This window comes from Trachypithecus francoisi, unplaced genomic scaffold (assembly GCF_009764315.1).
Source record: "Trachypithecus francoisi isolate TF-2019V2 unplaced genomic scaffold, Tfra_2.0 Lachesis_group17, whole genome shotgun sequence".
Taxonomy (NCBI): domain Eukaryota; kingdom Metazoa; phylum Chordata; class Mammalia; order Primates; family Cercopithecidae; genus Trachypithecus; species Trachypithecus francoisi.
Window position 1 is genome coordinate 35,740,652 of NW_022681462.1, and position 22,936 is coordinate 35,763,587.

The window sequence follows — 22,936 nt, forward strand, 5'->3', positions numbered from 1 at the left end:
GCAGTTCACTACTAAAACTCCCAATAACTTGATCTCCAAGCTCCTAAAGAAAGGAAAGAGGTTCATCTGGTTCCTGGTCCACTGTTATGACCGCTCCACAGCTAAAAACTTTCTTCACCTCTGTCCCAGCCCTGGCCCATGCTACCTAACTTGAGCCCCTATCATCTAAACTGATAGCTGGACCTGCACAGTAGGAATTAACTTGTCACAGGAGATCCAGACAAGGAATCATGGACCATCATATGCTTCCTTTTCTAGAATACCGCTCTAATATGTTAGGCCAGCCAAGTGAGAAATGTTGGCAATCAGAGCAGCCTCTAAAACCCAGAGGAAAACCGTGAGTAGCCCAGCAAGCCATGACGGTATACCATAATCACCACAAATGCCTTTTGAATCCCAGAAACTCAACCTACACCAGAAGATGAATCCACCCTACCCCAGGCCCTTTATATCAAGCATGCTTCCCAACATGTCATGGGTGTAGGGAGGACCTGAAGGTGAGCTATATGGTGTAATACTCCTCACCTTAATTTCTGCCTCCTCAACAGCTTGAGGTAACACACTCCAGAGAGAACCAATTCTCAGTCTCCTGCCACTCCATGCTACCATGACACACCTAACAACTGGTGGATATATTTGAGGCAATACTATTATCAAATCAATGACAAGTCTTACTATTGTTGACATCATAGAATGAAGGAAATTCTTTGTTGCTGTATTTGCATTCAAATGGAAATAACGCAAAATATGCTTTTGCAAGTAAAACTCACCAAATGTTAAATCACTGTCATTCTCCTCATTCTTCCCCACCTTAACTAATTTAAGAACCAGAATTCCAGGCTTGAGATTCCCCACTAAAGCAGACTCCCCACACCCCCACCTTCCCTCCTAGAATCCTTCCACCACTCTCCTTAATTTGGGCTGGTAAAGAGTGCAAACCACTAGCTGCTATAAATATTAAAATCAAACTGACTCTACACTTTCTTTCCCTAATGAATTTCTTCTCCACCCAAATTATCAAGCAAATACCTTAAGTAATTAAAAATAGCCTACTCTGCTTCTGCTGAAGAATGCAAACTAGTTCACAGTGCAAATCTTCCACTGTCCACTGCTTAACCCAACTTAATCATATTTTGGTTTTAAATACAATCCTGACCTCTGTGACAAAGCCATCAAATTACTAGAGTAAGTGACTTCCTAATGTGAAATTTAGAACACAAGGCATGCATTGGTAGCCAAACCATCTTGCAAATATCTCTTACCTTTCAATTAAAGATTTAATGTCCTTAACTTCCTGAGAATTTCACTTATGTTAATCCATATAAATTAACATTTAAATAAAACATTACACAGTCAAGAATTCCCATATCGGCCGGGCGCGGTAGCTCAAGCCTGTAATCCCAGCACTTTGGGAGGCCGAGGCGGGTGGATCACGAGGTCAGGAGATCGAGACCCTCCTGGCTAACACGGTGAAACCCCGTCTCTACTAAAAATACAAAAAACTAGCCGGGCACGGTGGCGGGCGCCTGTAGTCCCAGCTACTAGGAGGCTGAGGCGGGAGAATGGCGGGAACCCGGGAGGCGGAGCTTGCAGTGAGCCGAGATCGCGCCACTGCACTCCAGCCTGGGCGACACAGGGAGACTCGGTCTCAAAAAAAAAAAAAAAAAAGAAGAATTCCCATATCTTCACATGATATATATGATTTATGAATATAATGGGGGACTTCAAAAGGGATCTGAGATTAAGAATAGAAGCTATGAACACTTTCATGTGGTATACAATAAACACCATCACACAGTACACTACTGAGTGCACACATATCCTTACTCTCTTTATCACATTATTTCTAAGTGAAATTATCTAAGCTTAAATGTATTTCAAGATTATTTCAAGTACCATCTAAATACTCTTCGCACTGCTAACTGTAAACTCCATGAGTGTCAGGACCATGTCTTATTCATCTCGTCTCCTATGGTATATGGTCAGTGCCTTACACACAATAGGTGCATGGGAAGCATTTCACTTAATTACAGGACAAGAAACAGGGTCTCCAAAAGAAACACTTACACCAAGCTAAATTTCACAAGGTTCATTTCTTTTTCAGTGAGTTGGAAAAAGTCAATCTTGAACTCCCACGTATCAGGAAAGAGGGAAAAGAACCCTCTATCTTTTTTTGTACATATAAAGATAATAGGTTTCTCTAAAATTCATATAGAGACTGCATGGAAGTTCAGCCCTAAAATGCTGCTGGCAGTCCCCAAAGCTACATTAATCTAGTACAAATGCCATGCTAACATTTTTTTTTAATAAATGAAACCCAAAAGCAGTAATACAAATTGAATATTTCCCTACATGAAAAAAGAAAACATTCAGACTGAGTAAAACACACCATAGGCAGAGTTAAAGGCAATGACAGACCAGAGGAATGTTTTCATAACATTTAACAGACAAGGAATTAACCTGGGCAACAGGAATAGCCAGCAAAAAGTGGAGCTCAAAGCCTAAGAGAAAAACTGATAAAGGCCATGAACAAGAAACACAATGGATGACAAACTACAAATCAATATATGATGAGATGCCTAGCTTTACTAATAAGAAGGAAATAAGTATTATTATTATTATTTGAGATGGAGTTTTACTCTGTAGCCCAGGCTGGAGTGCAGTGGTGCGATCTCAATTCACTGCAACCTCCACCTCTTGGGTTCAAGGGATTCTCCTGTCTCAGTCTTCTGAGTATCTGGGACTACATGCCCACACCACCACACCCAGCTAATTTTTTTGTACTTTTAGTAGAGACGGGGTTTCACCATGCTGGCCAGGCTGGTCTCAAACTCCTGACCTCAAGTGGTCCGCCTGCCTCAGCCTCCCAAAGTGCTGGGATTACAGGTATGCACCACCATACCCAGCAGAAAATAAGTATTTTAAATTAAATATTAGAGCAGGAAAGGTGAGGTTGGCCACCAGGAATAGTTTCTGATGGCAAATGTTACAGTTGTCACATCCTAGGCCACCTCCTTATCTTCAGATTCTTAGAAATTGTCCAGCTTAACCTTGGGACTGCATCCCAGGAGCAGCTGAGAACATCATCGCAGGAATCAGACAGGCCTGGTCTTGAGTTTATGCTCTGCCTTTCAGCAGCCATGTAACCCAGAGCATATCTTTTGATCTCCCTTAGCCTTAGTCCTCCCATCTAAAAGTGGGATAACAGCTGCCCCTAGGAGGCTGTGATGTTAATATGAAATTACTCCTTAAATTGGCACCAGGTAGCACAGTGTCTGGTACACTTTCAAAACTGGGTTTACAACCCTACATGAACACAAAGGCAAATCTTTCCCTAAAAAGAGAGAAAAAATAGTTCGTATTTTAAAATCAAATAAGTCTAGCCAAAAATGTTTTCTACATGTCCTTGTGCACATCTTACATGTTTATTTATAAAAATACTAATCCATGTCTACATATAATGTGCAGTATGCACAAATATACTTCTAAGTTTTTAACATATAATACATTTGTAAAGGCGCAGCCCTCACTGTAAAACAGGGACAATAATAGTATATACTTCACAGGCTGATGTGAGAATTAAATGAGTTAGTAATATATAAAGCATTTAAAACAGTGCCTAGGATAGAGCAAGTGTTATATCCCTAAGAGCTATTTTATTATCATTATTATTACCGATGCAGAATGAGTAGACCAAACTGCTTTGAGATGTTTACTGTGACAGGCTATCTGTCAGGTGCTAGGGATTCACAGGTGAACAAGACAGGCTCAGGGTCCTACCCATGTGAAGTTTCCTGCCCTGTAAAGGAGCTAAACATTACACAAAGAAAAACAAAACTACCAACAGTACAAACTGTAATAAAGACAATGAAGGAAAGAGGCTGATTAATCTGAGAGAGATGTGTTTTCAACGGGGGTGATAGATTTGTACCTGTCAGCCACATACTAGTCTTCTTCACCATAATAGTAACCACATGATTTATAAGATGGCTGATGGGATGAATGATGCAATGTATGGTCAAAGAGCACCTGCCCAGGGTAGGACTCAAACCATGGGCCTTGTATGACCAGTACCATGCCCCTAACCAATAACCCGAGGCTTTATTCATGAAATATTCAATACTCCTTCAACTCACCTCTCAAACTGTGTCCCTGGTAAACATTTATTCATTAATGTACTCATGAATTTAACAAATGCACACTTATTAACCATATGCATTATGCATATGTAAGACACAGGCGTGGTGGGCGCCTGTAGTCCCAGCTACTCGGGAGGCTGAAGCAGAAGAATGGTGTAAACCTGGGAGGCGGAGCTTGTAGTGAGCTGAGATCCGGCCACTGCACTCCAGCCTGGGTGACAGAGCGAGACTCCGTCTCAAAAAAAAAAGACACAGGCTATTGCAGTCTACACCTACAGGACCTTATAATACAGCAGACTAGCTAGCAGCCACTTACCCCCAAACTCCAAACAACCCACTATTCAAATGTTAAATTATATATTCATTTAATATTGACTTACAAGTGAAGTTTAATAAGCTGTAAGTACCATATTTCATCAAATATAACACACCAATGATTTTTAAGACGTACTATTAATTACTGGTAAAAAAGAAAAAATGAGGTGGGCAGATCACCTGAGGTCAGGAGTTTGAGACCTACCTGACCAACATGGAGAAACCCCATCTCTACTAAAAATACAAAATTAACAGGGCATGGTGGCACATGCCTGTAATCCCAGCTACTCGGGAGGATGAGGCAGGAGAATCACTTGAACCCGGCAGGCAGAGGTTGCCATGAGCTGAGACTGTGCCATTGTACTCCAGCCTGAGCAACAACAGCAAAACTCTGTCTCAAAAAAATTACATATATATCAATAATAAGACACATCCTAACGTAAGAAATGTTATAATGTAAAAAAACGTGGGTCTATCGCGCCTGTAATCCCAGCACTTTGGGAGGCTGAGGTGGGCGGATCATGAGGTCAGGAGATTGAGATCATCCTGACTAACACAGTGAAACCCCGTCTCTACTAAAAATACAAGAAAATTAGCCAGGCTTGGTGGTGGGTGCCTGTAGTCCCAGCTACTCGGGAGGCTGAGGCAGGAGAATGGCCTGAACCTAGGAGGCGGAGCTTGCAGTGCGCCGACAGGGCGCCTCTGCACTCCAGCCTGGGGGACAGAGCGAGACTCCATCTCAAAAAAAAAAAAAAAAATGTGGGTCTATGGCATGCCAGTCCCTTGATGAAATGAAATTGTTACCCTGCACTCAACAGAAATTATTTTTAACATTCTCAATTACATTTCTATGGAAAAACAAATTTGATGTCAGAAAATCAAATCACTTTCTCATGGCTACATTGGTACATTTGAATCAAAGCTATTTTGTATTTCTGAAATAAAGATTTGGTTGTTAGATGCAATGGCAACAGATACTAGTATCCAAAACATCACTGTTGAGTGTCTCCTTTTCCAAACTACACTTTAAATGCATCTCTGATTCTAAAAACAGGCCTACACACTTGGTAAACACAGGGAAAAGGAAGGCAACACCTTTGAGCAGAATAGTCACCTTCTCAATACATCACTGAGGCTGCCAAAAAAAAAAAAAATCAGAGCTTCGAAGAAAGCAGCTTAAATTATCACATGGTACATGCTGGTGGAAAGGATACTGCAGAGTCAGAAGACCTGGGTGCTAGTACCCTTTCTGATACTCACTGGGAACTTTCGGGATTTCCTCATCTGCCGTACAAAGGTTTGGGACCAGTTGGGTTTTAAGCTTTACTTTCTGGCATTAAAATACCAAAATTCTGAGGTTCAAAAATACTGGCTCTTATTCCCTATTTACTCTAAAAGATTCAAGTTACAGAAACTACTGACCAGTTTTAAAAAGACCTTGCATTACTTTATGCTTCTCTTAAAACGTCACTATTTCAACTTCAAGGGTGCTTATGAAATCCTTAAACTTTCTCATGGAAGAAATCTTTCTCATTTTTCATTGTATTTTCTCTCTCCACTTCAACTGGATCCTTTTCCTTTTTTTTTTGAGAGTCTCACGCTGTCGCCCAGGCTGGAGTGCAGTGGCACGATCTCAGCTCACTGCAAGCTCCACCTCCCGGGTTCAAGCAATTCTCCTGCCTCAGCCTCCTGAGTAGCTGCGATTACAGGTGCCTGCCACCACGCCTGGCTAATTTTTGTATTTTTAGTAGAGATGGGGTTTCGCCATCTTGGCCAAGCTGGTCTTGAACTCCTGACCTTGTGATCCACCCGCCTCAGCCTCCCAAAGTGCTGGGATTACAGGCATGAGCCACCGCGCCAGGCCCCTTTTCCTTTTTTCATAAGCTTTTAAGTAAAACAGGGCTCTGGAAGGCAACTACCAGTGTTCACTTGAGTTTTTTGTTGTTGCTGCTGTTAACTCTAATCAATATTGCAACACTATGACCTTCAGCAAGTAACATACCATAAGTTTAAACTTAACAGAGGGAACAAAATTCCCTAACATCTGCAGCTCTATTAGCTTCACAGTCTAAATAATTTCTGGCCCCTTTTAAAAAAAAAGTTTGCAAGGTGATGTTGGAGCTGCTATTTTTCTAGTGGGAGTGAAAATGGGCTCAGAAATGTGGCGTGGGAAATAGGAGTTAGAGTTTTGTGAATTTAGAGGTGTTTATACATTAAACATTGTTGTCCATAACCCCTCTTGATACAAAATATATCTTGGTTTAGATCTCAGACCCTTAATAACAAGTTAATCACACGACTTGGATAATTCAAGCCCACTCCAATAACAAAACTTAACCAGATGGTCACTCTAAAGCCAAGTGATCCTGGGAGTCTAAGAATGAACTTCCACTTTTGTGGGAAGAGGATTGAGAGTTCTGCTAAGGGTGGAGTAAGGAGCTAGATCTTTTAGACACTCTTCCTTTATTCTCTAGATTTTTCTAGACAGCAGACCTACCTGAGGCTAGGATCTTGCAGAACCTCAGACTAGCAAGACCACAGAAGTGAAAGACACAGGTGGGCAACTTCTTCCTGGGGTTTCCCACCACAGTGGTTGTGCTGCACACCTGGTCTTCTACATTCTAAGCCACTATCTATTCAAATTAAGCTGGTTTAAAACCATATTCAGTATACTTCATTCTTGGTGCTCAAACTCTATTGACCTGAGTGATTACTGGGTATAACGAATTCTTTTTGTCCTTCTGCCTACAACACCCTCAAGAATCTCCAGAAAGCTTTACCAAACAAACCAACTATTTCATACTTGCTAACATTATCTAGCCAGACCTTTGTCCTCAAGTGATCGGCAACTAAGTGTTAGCTATTGAGTGCACACTCATCAATGCACACTTTTAGAATGTAATCTTCTCAAGAAAGGAATTAAGTCTCATAAAATACTCAGTACAAGCAGAATTAAGAACAAACCAGAAAAAGAAAACTAACTTTATTACATGCGAGATGCTTTATATAAATTGCTCCACTTATTCTGCAGTGAACCCAGATCATCCTGTACATCATCATTGCTAAAACGCACATTTTTTTTCACTTTTTAAAAAACCAGGATACATGTGACAACCACTGGTGTGTCACAATTTTAATAAGCAATCGTTTTTCATTGTTAGTGGTAAACAAAATAATGGTCCACCTTACAAGTGATGGTGCTTCAGGCTCACTGATGTGTTAATATTTTCATGTGATTGGAAACACTGAAAAACAGATTAAGAAAAGTGTCCAGGGTTATTACACAGACTGAAAAGGGACTAGCCAGATTTCAAACCCTGATGTGGATGATTCCAAAGTTTCTTTCTACTATAACCTACCTGACAAGCACAGAGACTTTGAATATAGCAAGAATTTTCCGTAGTCAGCGTGTCTCAAAGACTAGCAACCTTGGGTGCTAAGTTTTCGGGAACTGATGTGTCCACAAACCGCCTGTTGGAGGCACTGCAAATAAGCTGGTTTAGGTCCCAGCCAACCATAAGCTTCTAGGAGTCTAGGCGGCTATGCCGACCCACTCGGCATAGTGTAAAGAAACTATCTTTCCCCTGACGTACAATCCTGCGGAGGGGGAATTCGAAGTGTAGGACCTTTCCGTACTGGGGACAGCTTCATCCCCCAACTTCCTACTGAGACACTCTTTTCCTACCTCTCAACCCAGACACTTACCTTCCCCACCAAGTTCACCCTGGACCTCTTCACCCCCAACTCCAAATAAGGCTAGTCTAGACGCCACCCCCACCCTGTCACTTGTCACCGCTGGGCCGAGAGCAAGCTTCCAAATTTGCAGGGCTTCGGCCTAAGTCATGCCCCACGCCCCACGTATCCAGGAAAGCTCCTTCCTCCGTAGGGGTCGCCGACTTGAAGCCGGAATCTCAAACTGCTCCCAGGCCCCCGCCGAGGTCCCGCCCTGAGGGCCCAGCCGCAGCCTGGGCCAGGACGCTGGGTCCGGCGAGGCCAAGAACCTGCGGGCGCAAGGAAGACAGTCCTGGCCGGACTCACACTCACGGAGGAAGCTGCGCGACAGCAGACGGGTGGCTGCGAGACCGCTGCTGCCGAAGACCATGGTAGCGATGTCAGCCGCAGCCGCAAGGGTCGCGGTCATCCGCCAATGACACTCTCAGGCCCCCGGGGACCTCACAGGGACAGAAGCCTAGGCGGAGGGTGGCCACAGCAGTCGCCTGAACAAATTTCCCTCTACAGAGGATTCTTCACGGAACAGCGGCGATGGCAGGTGAAGACAAAGAAGCATCCTGTCGGAGAGGCAGATAATAACTCGGGTCCTTCCTAGAAATGTGGGATGATTAACATTAATTATAACAGCAGCTGGGGGTAAACCCCACGTGAGACTGACCGGCGCGTGGCATTGTGGGCAACGTAGTCTAACGGCCGCGACTGGTTCGTAGGTTTTGAGTGAGGCTGCGGGAAGTGAACGAGGGGAGAGCGGCGGTGAGACGGGGGAGACAAGGGACTTGAAGACTAGGAGGGAAGAAACAGCGAGGTGAGGTGCGAAGAGCAGTGCCAGAACTTTGTATCCTAGGCCCATCTCCTCCCCGCTTCGTTTTCCTCGTTTGCTATTAGAATAATATTTCTCACCGCGTACCTGTGCCTGGACCCGGAAGGGTTGCCTCTGAGGACGGGAATTCGAACTGGCGCTGGTGGCATGTGAAGGGAAAGACGTGATGAGAAAGACCAAAAGTTATCTTACTGACAGTTAATTTCTTGGAATGTGGAGTTTCTAGTTAAATAATCATGCAGTCTTTGACTAAGTGTATGAGTGTTTATTCCCTGGGTATCCTACGGGCTGAAATTCGAGGTCAAATGCGACTTTGCTCCCTGTTTGGACAAACAGTTCCCTCTTCTGTAACAGCTTTAGAAGGAACCTCGGAGAGTCCCAGAGTCAAAAGGTAAACAAGAGATGAAGTAATCTGCGTCTCTGCCGAAAATCGTGCGCCTGAGATTCCTCATCAGAATTGTCAATAAAATTGCAATCTTAATTTACTTAGGTAGTCATTATAATTGGCACTGAGCTGTGGGATGGATGAGTGGGATTACCCGAGGAGATTGCCCAGTACTTCCTTTATGATCCAATTATTGTCATTATCAGGTTGGACTTCACTGCAACTCAACTCCTGGCTCTTGGATCATGTTCTTGTGATAATCACGTGAGACTGACCGGCGCGTGGCATTGTGGGCAACGTAGTCTAACGGCCGCGACTGGTTCGTAGGTTTTGAGTGAGGCTGCGGGAAGGGAACGAGGGGAGAGCGGCGGTGAGACAGGGGAGACGAGGGACTTGAAGACTAGGAGGGAAGAAACAGCGAGGTGAGGTGCGAAGAGCAGTGCCAGAACTTTGTATCCCAGGCCCATCTCCTCCCCGCTTCGTTTTCCTCGTTTGCTATTAGAATAATATTTCTCACCGCGTACCTGTGCCTGGACCCGGAAGGGTTGCCTCTGAGGACGGGAATTCGAACTGGCGCTGGTGGCATGTGAAGGAAAAGACGTGATGAGAAAGACCAAAAGTTATCTTACTGACAGTTAATTTCTTGGAATGTGGAGTTTCTAGTTAAATAATCATGCAGTCTTTGACTAAGTGTATGAGTGTTTATTCCCTGGGTATCCTACGGGCTGAAATTCGAGGTCAAATGCGACTTTGCTCCCTGTTTGGACAAACAGTTCCCTCTTCTGTAACAGCTTTAGAAGGAACCTCGGAGAGTCCCAGAGTCAAAAAGTAAACAAGAGATGAAGTAATCTGCGTCTCTGCCGAAAATCGTGCGCCTGAGATTCCTCATCAGAATTGTCAATAAAATTGCAATCTTATTTACTTAGGTAGTCATTATAATTGGCACTGAGCTGTGGGATGGATGAGTGGGATTACCCGAGGAGATTGCCCAGTACTTCCTTTATGATCCAATTATTGTCATTATCAGGTTGGACTTCACTGCAACTCAACTCCTGGCTCTTGGATCATGTTCTTGTGATAATCACGTGAGACTGACCGGCGCGTGGCATTGTGGGCAACGTAGTCTAACGGCCGCGACTGGTTCGTAGGTTTTGAGTGAGGCTGCGGGAAGGGAACGAGGGGAGAGCGGCGGTGAGACAGGGGAGACGAGGGACTTGAAGACTAGGAGGGAAGAAACAGCGAGGTGAGGTGCGAAGAGCAGTGCCAGAACTTTGTATCCCAGGCCCATCTCCTCCCCGCTTCGTTTTCCTCGTTTGCTATTAGAATAATATTTCTCACCGCGTACCTGTGCCTGGACCCGGAAGGGTTGCCTCTGAGGACGGGAATTCGAACTGGCGCTGGTGGCATGTGAAGGAAAAGACGTGATGAGAAAGACCAAAAGTTATCTTACTGACAGTTAATTTCTTGGAATGTGGAGTTTCTAGTTAAATAATCATGCAGTCTTTGACTAAGTGTATGAGTGTTTATTCCCTGGGTATCCTACGGGCTGAAATTCGAGGTCAAATGCGACTTTGCTCCCTGTTTGGACAAACAGTTCCCTCTTCTGTAACAGCTTTAGAAGGAACCTCGGAGAGTCCCAGAGTCAAAAAGTAAACAAGAGATGAAGTAATCTGCGTCTCTGCCGAAAATCGTGCGCCTGAGATTCCTCATCAGAATTGTCAATAAAATTGCAATCTTAATTTACTTAGGTAGTCATTATAATTGGCACTGAGCTGTGGGATGGATGAGTGGGATTACCCAAGGAGATTGCCCAGTACTTCCTTTATGATCCAATTATTGTCATTATCAGGTTGGACTTCACTGCAACTCAACTCCTGGCTCTTGGATCATGTTCTTGTGATAATTAAATTACTCAGAGTTAAATAGTATCAGTGGTTTCCAGATATATCCATTATAACAAATTGGACATTTTTATAGAAAATAAATAGAAAATCCCTTGCTATTTTAACTAGCAAAATTCTTCGTGAACTGAGTTATATGTTTAGTTTCATTTAATTGATAAAATGAATGATGACAAAAAATATAATTTCAATACATTTTTAATGAAAATTTGTATTTCCATGAAGATGAGTATTTTTGTTTGTTTTGTACACTGAAGTATCCCCGGCACCTAGAACAATGCTTGACACAAATAACTCATTGTTGAATTGAATTGATATATGTAGGAGAATAGTAGTATATAGATTATTTTTTGGATCCACAGACAATGTTTGATGAACTTAGGATATTTCAATCTCTTGTAATAACTGCACCCCTGTGGCCGACCAGGTCTCCCTAATGCAAGCCTCCATGACAACGTTTCAGTACTGAGTAGCTAAGTTAAATATTAAAAGCCAGTGCCCTTGTACAAAGGCTGGGATGTAACAAAAGCCCACGAAGGGTTTTTGCCTAGGCCTTTCCTGGGCCTTAAAGCATGACAAATTAATGAAGGAATTCTTAACAGGACCCATTTAAGATTAAACAAGTTTTATTGGGGATCTGAAGAAACTCCCCAGGCCTCCACAAACAAGTTTATTGGAGGTCTGAGGGAACTCTCCAAACCTCTGTGATTTAGCAGGGGGCAAGATAAGGGTAATCACCCCAGCATCTAAACCCATGTAGATTAAGTAAATTTACTGAGCCTCCAAGGAAGGTCTTCAGTACTCAGACCTTAGTTATAGATTAAAAGAAGTTAATCACTTATGTCTTTAGATAAATGCACACTTACACGTAAACATAGTTTGGAAGGTATATAAGCTCTGGAAAACTGTAATTTTGAATTGGTCTGGTGATAATTTCCAGGACTTTTCTATGTAACTGGTTGCAGAAATAAAAACTCTCTTCCTCCCCAGTTCATCTACATCTCATTATTGGGCCACAAAAACTAGCAGCCCAACCCTCAATTTGGTCTGGGAACACCCCTACCTCAATTCTGTCTTACCTAGTGTAAAGAGTGCTGGAACAAACATAGGAGTACAGATATCTCTTCAATGTACTGAGTTCCTTTCTTTTGGATATATCCAGCAGTAGGATTGCTGGAGCATATGGTAGCTCAATTTTTAATTTTTTGAGGAAACTCCATACGGTTCTCCATAGTGGTTGTACTGATTTACATTCCCACCATCAGTGTACAAGGGTTACCTTTTCTCCACATCCTCAACAGAGTTTGTTATTGCCTGTCTTTAGGATATAAGCCATTTTAACTGGGGTGAGATGATATCTCATAGTAGTTTTGATTTATATGGATGATCAAGGATGTTGAACACCTTTTCATATGCCTATTTGACATGCGTGCATCTTTTTTTGAGAAATGTCTGTTCAAACCTTTTGCCCAGTTTTTGATCAGGTCATTAGTTATTTTTCCAATAGAGTTGTTTTAGCTCCTTATATATTCCGGCTAGTAATCCCTTGTCTTGTCTTTCCCTAGTGTATGTTCTTGGCACCTTTGTCCAAGATGAGTTCACTGTAGGTGTGTGGATTTGATTCTGGATTCTCTGTTCTGTTCCATCATCTATGCGTTTGTTTTTATGCCCGTACCATGCTGTTATGGTTACTATAGCTCTGTAATATAAACTGAAGTCAGGTCATGTGATTCCTCAAGTTTTGCTCTTTTTGCTCAGGATAGCTTTGGCTATTCTGGGTCTTTTTATGGTTCCATATAAATTTTAGGATTGTCTTTTCTATTTCTGTGAAGAATGTCATTGGTAATTTGATAGGGATTCCATTGAATCTGTAGCTTACTTTAGGTAGTATAGACATTTTCACAATATTGATTCTTCCATGAACATGGAATATTTTTCCATTTTTTGGTGTTCTCTTTAACTTCTTTCATCAGTGGTTCATACTTTTCATTATAGAGATCTTTCGCTGGTTTGGTTGATTCCTATGGAATTAATTTATTTGTGGCTATTGTAAATGAAATTACTTTTTTATTTCTTTTTCAGATTGTTCGCTGTTGGCATATAAAAATGCTACTGATTTTTGTATGTTGATTTTTGTATCCTGCAACATTACTGAATTTGGTTATCAGTTCTAATAGTTTTTTTGTGGAGTCTTTAGATTTTTCCACATATAAAGTCATATTATTTGCAAACAAGGATAATTTGACTTCTTCCTTTCCAATTTGGATGTCCTTTATATCTTTCTCTTGTCTGATTGCTCTAGCTAAGATTTCCAGTACTATGCTGAATAACAGCGATAAAAGTTGGCATCCTTGTCATGTTCCAGATCATAGAGGAAAGGCTTTCAATTTTTTCCCAATCATTATGACACTAGCTATGGGTCTGTCATTTATGGTTTTTATTATGTTGAGATACGTTCATTCTATTCCCAGTTTTTTGAGGGGTTTTATCATGAAGGGATGTTGAATTTTATCAAAATCTTTTTCAGCATCAATTGAAATGATCATATGGTTGTGTCCTTTCTTCTGTTGATACTGTGTATCACATTGATTCATTTGCATATGTTGGGTCATCTGTGCATTCCAGGGATAAGTCCCACTTGGTTGTGATGAATGATCTTTCTAATGTATTGTTGAATTTAGTTTGCTAGTATTTTATCGAGGATTTCTTACATCAAAATTTTTCAGCAATATTAGCCTGTAGTTTTCTTTTTTTTAAATGGGTCTCTCTCTGGTTTTGGTATCAGAGTAATACTGGCCTTGTAGAATGAGTTTGGAAGTATTCCGTCCTCTCCTATTTTTTGGAATAGTTTGAGTAGGATTGGTATTAGTTCTTCTTTAAAAGTGTGGTAAAATTCAGCAGTGAAGTCTTCAGGTCCTGGGTTTTTCTTTAGTGGGAGACTTCTTATTATGACTTTGATCTCATTACTTGTCATTGGTCTGTTCAGGTTTTAGATTTCTTTCTGGTTCAATCTTGGTAGGTTGTAAGTGTCTAGAAATGTGTTCATTTTTCTACATTTTCCAATTTATTGGCATATAATTGGTCATAGCAGCAACTAATGATCCTTTGAATTTCTGCAGTATCAGTTGTAATGTCACCTTTTTTATTTCTGATCTTATTTATTGGGATCTTCTCTCTTTTTTCTTCATTACTCTGGCTAAAGTTTTGTCAGTTTTGTTTAACTTTTCAAAAAACCAACTTTTTATTTCATTGGTCTTTTCTATTGTCTTCTTCATTTCAATTTCATTTATTTCTGCCCTGATCTTTATTATTTCTTTTCTTCTACTAATTTTTTGATTTGGCTTACTCTTGATTTTCCAGTTCTTTAAGAAGCATCATTAGATTGTTTATTTGAAGTTCTTCTTCTTTTTTCATGTAGGCACTTATAGCTATAAACGTCCCTCTTACTACCGCTTTTGCTGTATCCCATAGGGTTTGGTATATTGTGTTTTCATTATGATTTGCTCAAGAAATTTTTCAGTCTTCTTCTTATTGCTTCATTGATTCCTGATCATTCGGGAGCATATTGTTTAATTTCCACCTATTTGTATAGGTCCAAATTCCTCCTGTTATTAATTTCTAATTTTATTCCTTTGTGGTCAGAGAAGATACTTGATATTATTTCAATTTTTAAAATGTTTTCAGGCTTGTCTTGTGACCTAACATATGGACTTTCCTTGATAATAATTCATGTGCTGAGGAAAAGAATGTGCATTCTGTAGCCATTGGATGAAATGTTACTGTATATATCTATTAGATCCATTTGCTCTATAGTGCAGATTAAGTCTGATGTTTCTTTGTTGATTTTCTGTCTGGAAGATCTGTCCAATGTTGAAAGTAGGGTGTTGAAGTCTCCAGCTATGATTGTACTGGAGCCTATCCTAGCTCTAACAGTATTTGCTTTATATGCATTGGGTGCATATGTATTTATAATTGTTATATTCTCTTGCTGAATTGACCCCTTTATCATTATATACTGACCTTCCTTATCTCTTATAGTTTCAGTCTTGAAATCTATTTTGTGTGATGTAAGTATAGCAACTGCTACTCTTTTTTTCATTTCTATTGGCATGGAATATCTTTTTTCATCCCTTTATTTTTCATCTATGTATATCTTTATGGGGGATGTGTGTTTCTTATAAGCAGTGGATCAATGGGTCTTGTTTTTCATTCATTCAGCCAGTGTATGTCTTTTGATTGGAGAGTTAAGTTTATTTACATGCAATGTTATTACTTATAACTAAGGACTTAATCCTGCCATTTTGTTATTTGCTTTCTGGTTGTTTTGTGGTCTTCCCTTCCTTCTTTCTTTCCTGTCTTCCAGTAGTAAAGGTGATTTTCCTTGGTGATATTATTTAGTTTTGTGTGTGTGTGTGTGTGTGTGTGTGTGTCTTCGTTGTATGTTTTTGGTTTGAGATCACCACGAGGCTTGCAAATACTGTCTTATATATTATGTTAACCTGATAACAACTTAACACTGTTTGCATAAACAAACAAGGGAAGAGAAAACTAATAAAAACTCTATGCTTTAACTTCATCCCCCCACTTTTAAACTTTTTGTTATTTCTAGTTACATCTTATTGTACTATGTCTTGAAATGTTGCTGTAGTTATTATTTTTGTTATTGTTTCATCATTTAGTCTTTATACTTAGGACAAGAGTCATTTACACCATAGTCACAGTGTTGCAATATTCTGTTTTTTTGTGACTTATCAGTGAGTTTGTAGCTTCAGGTGATCATTTATTGCTCACAAATGTTGTTTCCTTTCTGACTGAAATATTCCCCTCAGCATTTCTTGTAGGACAGGTCTGGTGATGATGAAATCCCTCAGCTTTCATTTTTCTAGGAAAGGCTTTATTTCTATTTCATGTTTGATGATGGGTATTTTCACCAGACATACTATTCTAGGGTAAAAATTGTTGTTTTTTTTCTTTCTTCAACACTTTAAATGTCGTGCCACTCTCTCCTGGCCTGTAAGTTTTCCATGGAAAAGTCTCCTGGCAGATGTATTGAAGCTCCATTGTATGTTATTTGTTTCTTTACTCTTGTTGCTTTTAGGATCCTTTCTTTGTCCTTGACCTTTGGGAGTTTGATTATTAAATGCCTTGAGATAGTCTTCTTTGGATTAACTCTGGTAGGTGTACTGTAACATTCTTGTACTTGGATATCGATGTCTTTCTCTAAGTTTGGGAAGTTCTCTGTTATTATCCCTTTGAAAAAAATTTCTACCCATATCTCTTTCTCCACATCCTCTTTTCAGCCAATAACTGTTAGAGTTGCCTTTTTGAGGCTATTTCTTAGATCCTGTAGGCATATTTCATTTATTTTTATTATTTTTTTCTTTTGTCTCCTCTGACCATGTATTTTCAAATACCCTGTCCTCAAGCTCACTAATTCCTTCCTTTGCTTGATCAATTCTAATATTAAAGGACTCTAATGCATTCTTCAGTATGTCAGTTGCATTTTTCAGCACCAGAATTTCTGCTTGATTCTTTGTAATTATTTCAATCTCTTTGTTAAATTTATCTGATATAATTCTCAATTATTTCTGTTATCTTGAATTTCTTTGACTTTCCTCAACACAGCTATTTTGAATTCTGTCTGAAAGGGCACATGTCTTTGTTTCTCCAGGATTGGTTTCTGGAGCCTTATTTAGTTCATTTATTGAGGTCATGTTTTCCTGGATAGTGTTGATGCTAGTACATGTTCTTCAGTGTCTGGAAATTGAATAATTAGGTATTTATTGTAGTTTTCACTGTTGGGGCTTGTTTGTAGCCATCCTTCTTCGGAAGGCTTTCCAGATATTTGAAAGGACTTAGGTGTTGTAATCTAAGCTGTGTCTGCTTGAGGGAGCACCCCAAGCCCAGTAACACTGTGGTTTTTGGAGACTCATAGAGGTACCTCCTTGATGGACTTGGACAATATCCAGGAGAATTCTATTATATTCATCTATGTGTCTATTCTTATGACATTACCACACTGTTTTGGTAATTATAGCTTGGTAGTAAGTTTTGAAATGGGAAAATGTGAGTGCTGCAACTTTGTTTTTCCTTTTCAATATTGTTTGGGCTACTTAAAGACCTTTGCAATTCCATGTGAATTTTAGGATTAGCTTGTCAACTTTTATAAAAGACAGTTGTAGTTTTGATAGGGATTGTATTGAATCTGTACATCAATTTGGGTAGTATTGCCATCTTAATAATAGTAAATTTTCAGATTCATTTACACAGGTTTTAAATTTCTCTCAGCAATGTTTTTCAGTTTTCAGCATGTGAGTCTTGCACTTCTTTGATTCAATTTTTTCCTACATATTTTATCATTTGCAATGCTATTATAAATTTGTTTTCTTTTTCATTTTTTGATTGTCCATTGCAAGTACATAGGAATACAACTGATCTTTGTGTGTTGATCATGTATCCTGTGACTTTGTTAAACTCATTTATTAGTTCTAATCATATTTTGTCAATTCTTTAAGATTTTTATATAAAGTAATTTCATCTATGAATAGAGATAGTTTTACTTCTTTCTTTCCATCCTGGATGCCTCTTATCTCCTTTTCTTGCCTAATTTCCCTGGCTTGAGATTTCAGTACAATATCAAATTGAAGTGGCAAGATCTGACATACTTATTTTTTTTCTAATCTTAGCAGGAAAGTTTTCAGGCTTTCAGCATGGAGTGTGATGTTAGCTATGGGTTTTTCATATGCCCTTCATCAGGTTGAAGACATTTTCTTCTATTCCCAGTTTGTTTAATATTTTTATAATGAAAGGGTGATGGATTTTTATCAGATGTTTTTTCCTGCATCAATTGACTTCATGCTGTCCTTTTCCCCTCTTCTTCTGTTAACATGATGTATTACATTTATGAATTTTTTATGTTGAACTACTTTTACATTCCTATGATGAATTATACTTACCCATGGTATACAATCCTTTGAATATACTGCTGGATTCAGTTTGCTAGTATTTCTGATTTTATTTCATGTGGTCAGAAAAGATATTTTGTATGATTTCAAAATTTTAAAATTTATTGAGACTTGTTTTGTGGCCTAACACATGGTCTATCCCAGAGAATGTTTCATGTGCACTTGAAAATAAAGTGTTTTCTGTTGTTTTGGGGGTGGGAAATTTTATAGATGTTTTTCAGGTGTGTTTGGTTTATAGTATTTCTCAATTATTCTACTTCCTTATTAATCTTTTCTATTGTCCCTTAGTCAATTTGGTGTGACTATAATGGAATACATAACACAGGCTGGATAATTCATAAAGAACAAAGATTTATTTCTTACAGTTCTGGAGGCTGGGAAGTCCAAAACTGAGAGGATAGTGGCATCTGGTAAGGGACCTCATGTTGCAATCACCCATTATGGAAGATGGAAGGGCAAGAGAGTACATGAGAGAACAAGAGAGGAACCAACTCACTTTTATAACAAGCCTTCTCAATAACTAGCCCACTCCCAAGAAAAAGACATGAATCCATTCATGAGGTCTCTGCATTAGGTTTTCATTTTGACCTAATGACCTCTTATTAGGCCCCACTTCTCACCACTTCTCAACATTGAGGATTAATTTTCTAACATATAAACTTCAGGGGACACATTCAAACCATAGCAGTAGTCGTTCTATCATTACTGAAAGCTAGACTCTTCAACTACTATTGTTTAATTGTCTATTTCTCCCTTTGATTCTGTTAGTTATTACTTCATATATTTTGGGGCTGTATTGTTAGGTGAATATATGTTTTAATTGTTATAGCTGACTGTTAAGATTGACTCTTGTGAATAGGAACAGCTCCAGTCTCCAACTCCCAGCGCGAGCGACACAGAAGACCGGTGATTTCTGCATTTTCAACTGAGGTACTGGGGTCATCTCACTAGGGAGTGCCGGACAATCGGTGCTGGTCAGCTGCTGCAGCCTGACCAGCGAGAGCTGAAGCAGGGCGAGGCATCGCTTCACCTGGAAGCGCAAGGGGGAAGGAAATCCCTTTTCCTAGCCAGGGGAACTGAGACACACAACACCTGGAAAATCGGATAACTCCCACCCCAATACTGTGCTTTAAGGAAAAGGCACACCAGGAGAATATATCCCACACCTGGCCGGGAGGGGCCCACGCCCACGGAGCCTCCCTCACTGCTAACACAGCAGTCTGCGGCGATCTATCCGCAAGGCAGCAGCGAGGCTAGGGGAGGGGCACCCGCCATTGCTGAGGCTTAAGTAGGTAAACAAAGCCGCTGGGAAGCTCAAACTGGGTGGAGCTCACAGCAGCTCAAGGAAGCCTGCCTGTCTCTGTAGACTCCACCTCTGGGGACAGCGCACAGCTGAAGTCCAATAGGGGAAGCAGCGGGGGCCGGTGCAGACGCGAACGACTCTGTCTGACAGCTTTGGGGAGAGCCGTGGAACTCCCAACACGGAGGTTGAGATCTGAGAACGGACAGACTGCCTGCTCAGGTGGGTCCCTGACCCCTGAGTAGCCTAGCTGGGAGACATCCCCCACTAGGGGCAGTCTGACACCCCACACCTCACAGGGTGGAGTACACCCCTGAGAGGAAGCTTCCAAAGGAAGAATCAGACAGGTACACTCGCTGTTCAGCAATATTCTATCTTCTGCAACCTCTGCTGCTGATACCCAGGCAAACAGGGTCTGGAGTGCACCTCAAGCAATATCCAACAGACCAACAGACAGCCCTTCTGACTGTCAGACGGAAAACTATCAAACAGGAAGGACACCTATACCAAAACCCCATCAGTACGTCACCATCATCAAAGACCAGAGACAGATAAAACCACAAAGATGGGGAAGAAGCAGGGCAGAAAAGCTGGAAATTCAAAAAATAAGAGCGCATCTCTCCCTGCAAAGGAGTGCAGCCCATCGCCAGCAACGGATCAAAGCTGGTCAGAGAATGACTTTGACGAGATGAGAGAAGTAGGCTTCAGTCCATCAAACTTCTCAGAGCTAAAGGAGGAATTACGTACCCAGCGCAAAGAAACTAAAAATCTTGAAAAAAGAGTGGAAGAATTGACAGCTAGACTAATTAATGCAGAGAAGATCATAAATGAAATCACAGAGATGAAAACCATGACATGAGAAATACGTGACAAATGCACAAGCTTTAGTAACCGACTCGATCAACTGGAAGAAAGAGTATCAGCGATTGAGGATCAAATGAATGAAATGAAGCGGTAAGAGAAACCAAAAGAAAAAAGAAGAAAAAGAAATGAACAAAGCCTGCAAGAAGTATGGGATTATGTAAAAAGACCAAATCTACGTCTGATTGGGGTGCCTGAAAGTGAGGGGGAAAATGGAACCAACTTGGAAAACACTCTTCAGGATATCATCCAGGAGAACTTCCCCAACCTAATAGGGCAGGCCAACATTCAAATTCAGGAAATACAGAGAACGCCACAAAGATACTCCTCCAGAAGAACAACTCCAAGACACATAATTGCCAGATTCACCAAAGTTGAAATGAAGGAAAAAATCTTAAGGGCAGCCAGAGAGAAAGGTCGGGTTACCCTCAAAGGGAAGCCCATCAGACTAACAGCAGATCTCTCAGCAGAAACTCTACAAGCCAGAAGAGAGTGGGGGCCAATATTCAACGTTCTTAAAGAAAAGAATTTTCAACCCAGAATTTCATATCCAGCCAAACTAAGTTTCATCAGTGAAGGAGAAATAAAATCCTTTACAGATAAGCAAATGCTTAGAGATTTTCTCACCACCAGGCCTGCCTTACAAGAGACCCTGAAGGAAGCCCTAAACATGGAAAGGAACAACCAGTACCAGCCTTCGCAAAAACATGCCAAAATGTAAAGACCATCGAGGCTAGGAAGAAACTGCATCAACTAACGAGCAAAATAACCAGTTAATATCATAATGACAGGATCAAGTTCACACATAACAATATTAACCTTAAATGTAAATGGACTAAATGGTCCAATTAAAAGACACAGACTGGAAAATTGGATAAAGAGTCAAGACCCATCAGTCTGCTGTATTCAGGAGACCCATCTCACATGCAGAGACATACATAGGCTCAAAATAAAGAGATGGAGGAAGATCTACCAAGCAAATGGAGAACAAAAAAAAGCAGGGGTTGCAATCCTAGTCTCTGATAAAACAGACTTTAAACCATCAAAGATCAAAAGAGACAAAGAAGGCCATTACATAATGGTAAAGGGATCAATTCAACAGGAAGAGCTAACTCTCCTAAATATATATTTAGGTTATATATATTTGATTCATCAAGCAAGTCCTTAGAGACCTACAAAGAGACTTAGATTCCCATACAATAATAATGGGAGACTTCAACACTCCACTGTCAACATTAGACAGATCAACGAGACAGAAAGTTAACAAGGATATCCAGGAATTGAACTCATCTCTGCACCAAGCGGACCTAATAGACATCTATAGAACTCTCCACCCCAAATCAACAGAATATACATTCTTCTCAGCACCACATCGCACTTATTCCAAAATTGACCACATAATTGGCAGTAAAGCACTCCTCAGCAAATGTCAAAGAACAGAAATTATAACAAACTGTCTCTCAGACCACAGTGCAATCAAACTAGAACTCAGGACTAAGAAACTCAATCAAAACCGCTCAACTACATGGAAACTGAACAACCTGCTCCTGAATGACTACTGGGTACATAACGAAATGAAAGCAGAAATAAAGATGTTCTTTGAAACCAATGAGAACAAAGATACAACATACCAGAATCTCTGGGACACATTTAAAGCAGTGTGTAGAGGGAAATTTATAGCACTAAATGCCCACAAGAGAAAGCAGGAAAGATCTAAAATTGACACTCTAACATCACAATTAAAAGAACTAGAGAGGCAAGAGCAAACACATTCAAAAGCTCGCAGAAGGCAAGAAATAACTAAGATCAGAGCAGAACTGAAGGAGATAGAGACACAAAAAACCCTCCAAAAAATCAATGAATCCAGGAGTTGGTTTTTTGAAAAGATCAACAAAATTGACAGACCGCTAGCAAGACTAATAAAGAAGAAAAGAGAGAGGAATCAAATAGACGCAATAAAAAATGATAAAGGGGATATCACCACTGACCCCACAGAAATACAAACAACCATCAGAGAATACTATAAATGCCTCTACGCAAATCAACTAGAAAATCTAGAAGAAATGGATAATTTCCTGGACACTTACACTCTCCCAAGACTAAACCAGGAAGAAGTTGAATCCCTGAATAGACCAATAGCAGGCTCTGAAATCGAGGCAACAATTAATAGCCTACCCACCAAAAAAAGTCCAGGACCAGATGGATTCACAGCTGAATTCTACCAGAGATACAAGGAGGAGCTGGTACCATTCCTTCTGAAACTCTTCCAATCAATAGAAAAAGAGGGAATCCTCCCTAACTCATTTTATGAGGCCAACATCATCCTGATACCAAAGCCTGGCAGAGACACAACAAAAAAAGAGAATTTTAGACCAATATCCCTGATGAACATCGATGCAAAAATTCTCAATAAAATACTGGCAAACCGGATTCAGCAGCACATCAAAAAGCTTATCCACCATGATCAAGTGGGTTTCATCCCTGGGATGCAAGGCTGGTTCAACATTCGCAAATCAAT

The 22,936-nt window shown here is 40.5% G+C and overlaps 2 protein-coding genes across 4 annotated transcripts in view; one reads left to right on the forward strand and one right to left on the reverse strand.

Moving 5' to 3' along the window:
* SUCLG1 (succinate-CoA ligase GDP/ADP-forming subunit alpha) overlaps nt 1-8,769 on the reverse strand; it is a 43,308-nt gene extending 34,539 nt beyond the window's left edge. Inside the window, exon 1 of one of the 3 annotated variants that reach the window (XM_033175274.1) lies at nt 8,499-8,769. In XM_033175274.1, coding sequence (XP_033031165.1) covers nt 8,499-8,595 — 97 coding nt within the window. In that variant the 5' untranslated portion in view covers nt 8,596-8,769. Of the gene's footprint in view, nt 1-8,492 lie in introns of all 3 variants that reach the window. The other 2 variants (XM_033175273.1, XM_033175275.1) reach the window with 2 other exon arrangements.
* A 1,587-nt stretch (nt 8,770-10,356) lies between these two features.
* Nucleotides 10,357-22,936, forward strand: part of DNAH6 (dynein axonemal heavy chain 6) — a 353,105-nt gene continuing 340,525 nt past the window's right edge. The window contains exon 1 of the mRNA XM_033175267.1: nt 10,357-10,531. The gene's annotated coding sequence lies outside the window, so the exon portion shown is untranslated. The remainder of the gene's footprint in view (nt 10,532-22,936) is intronic.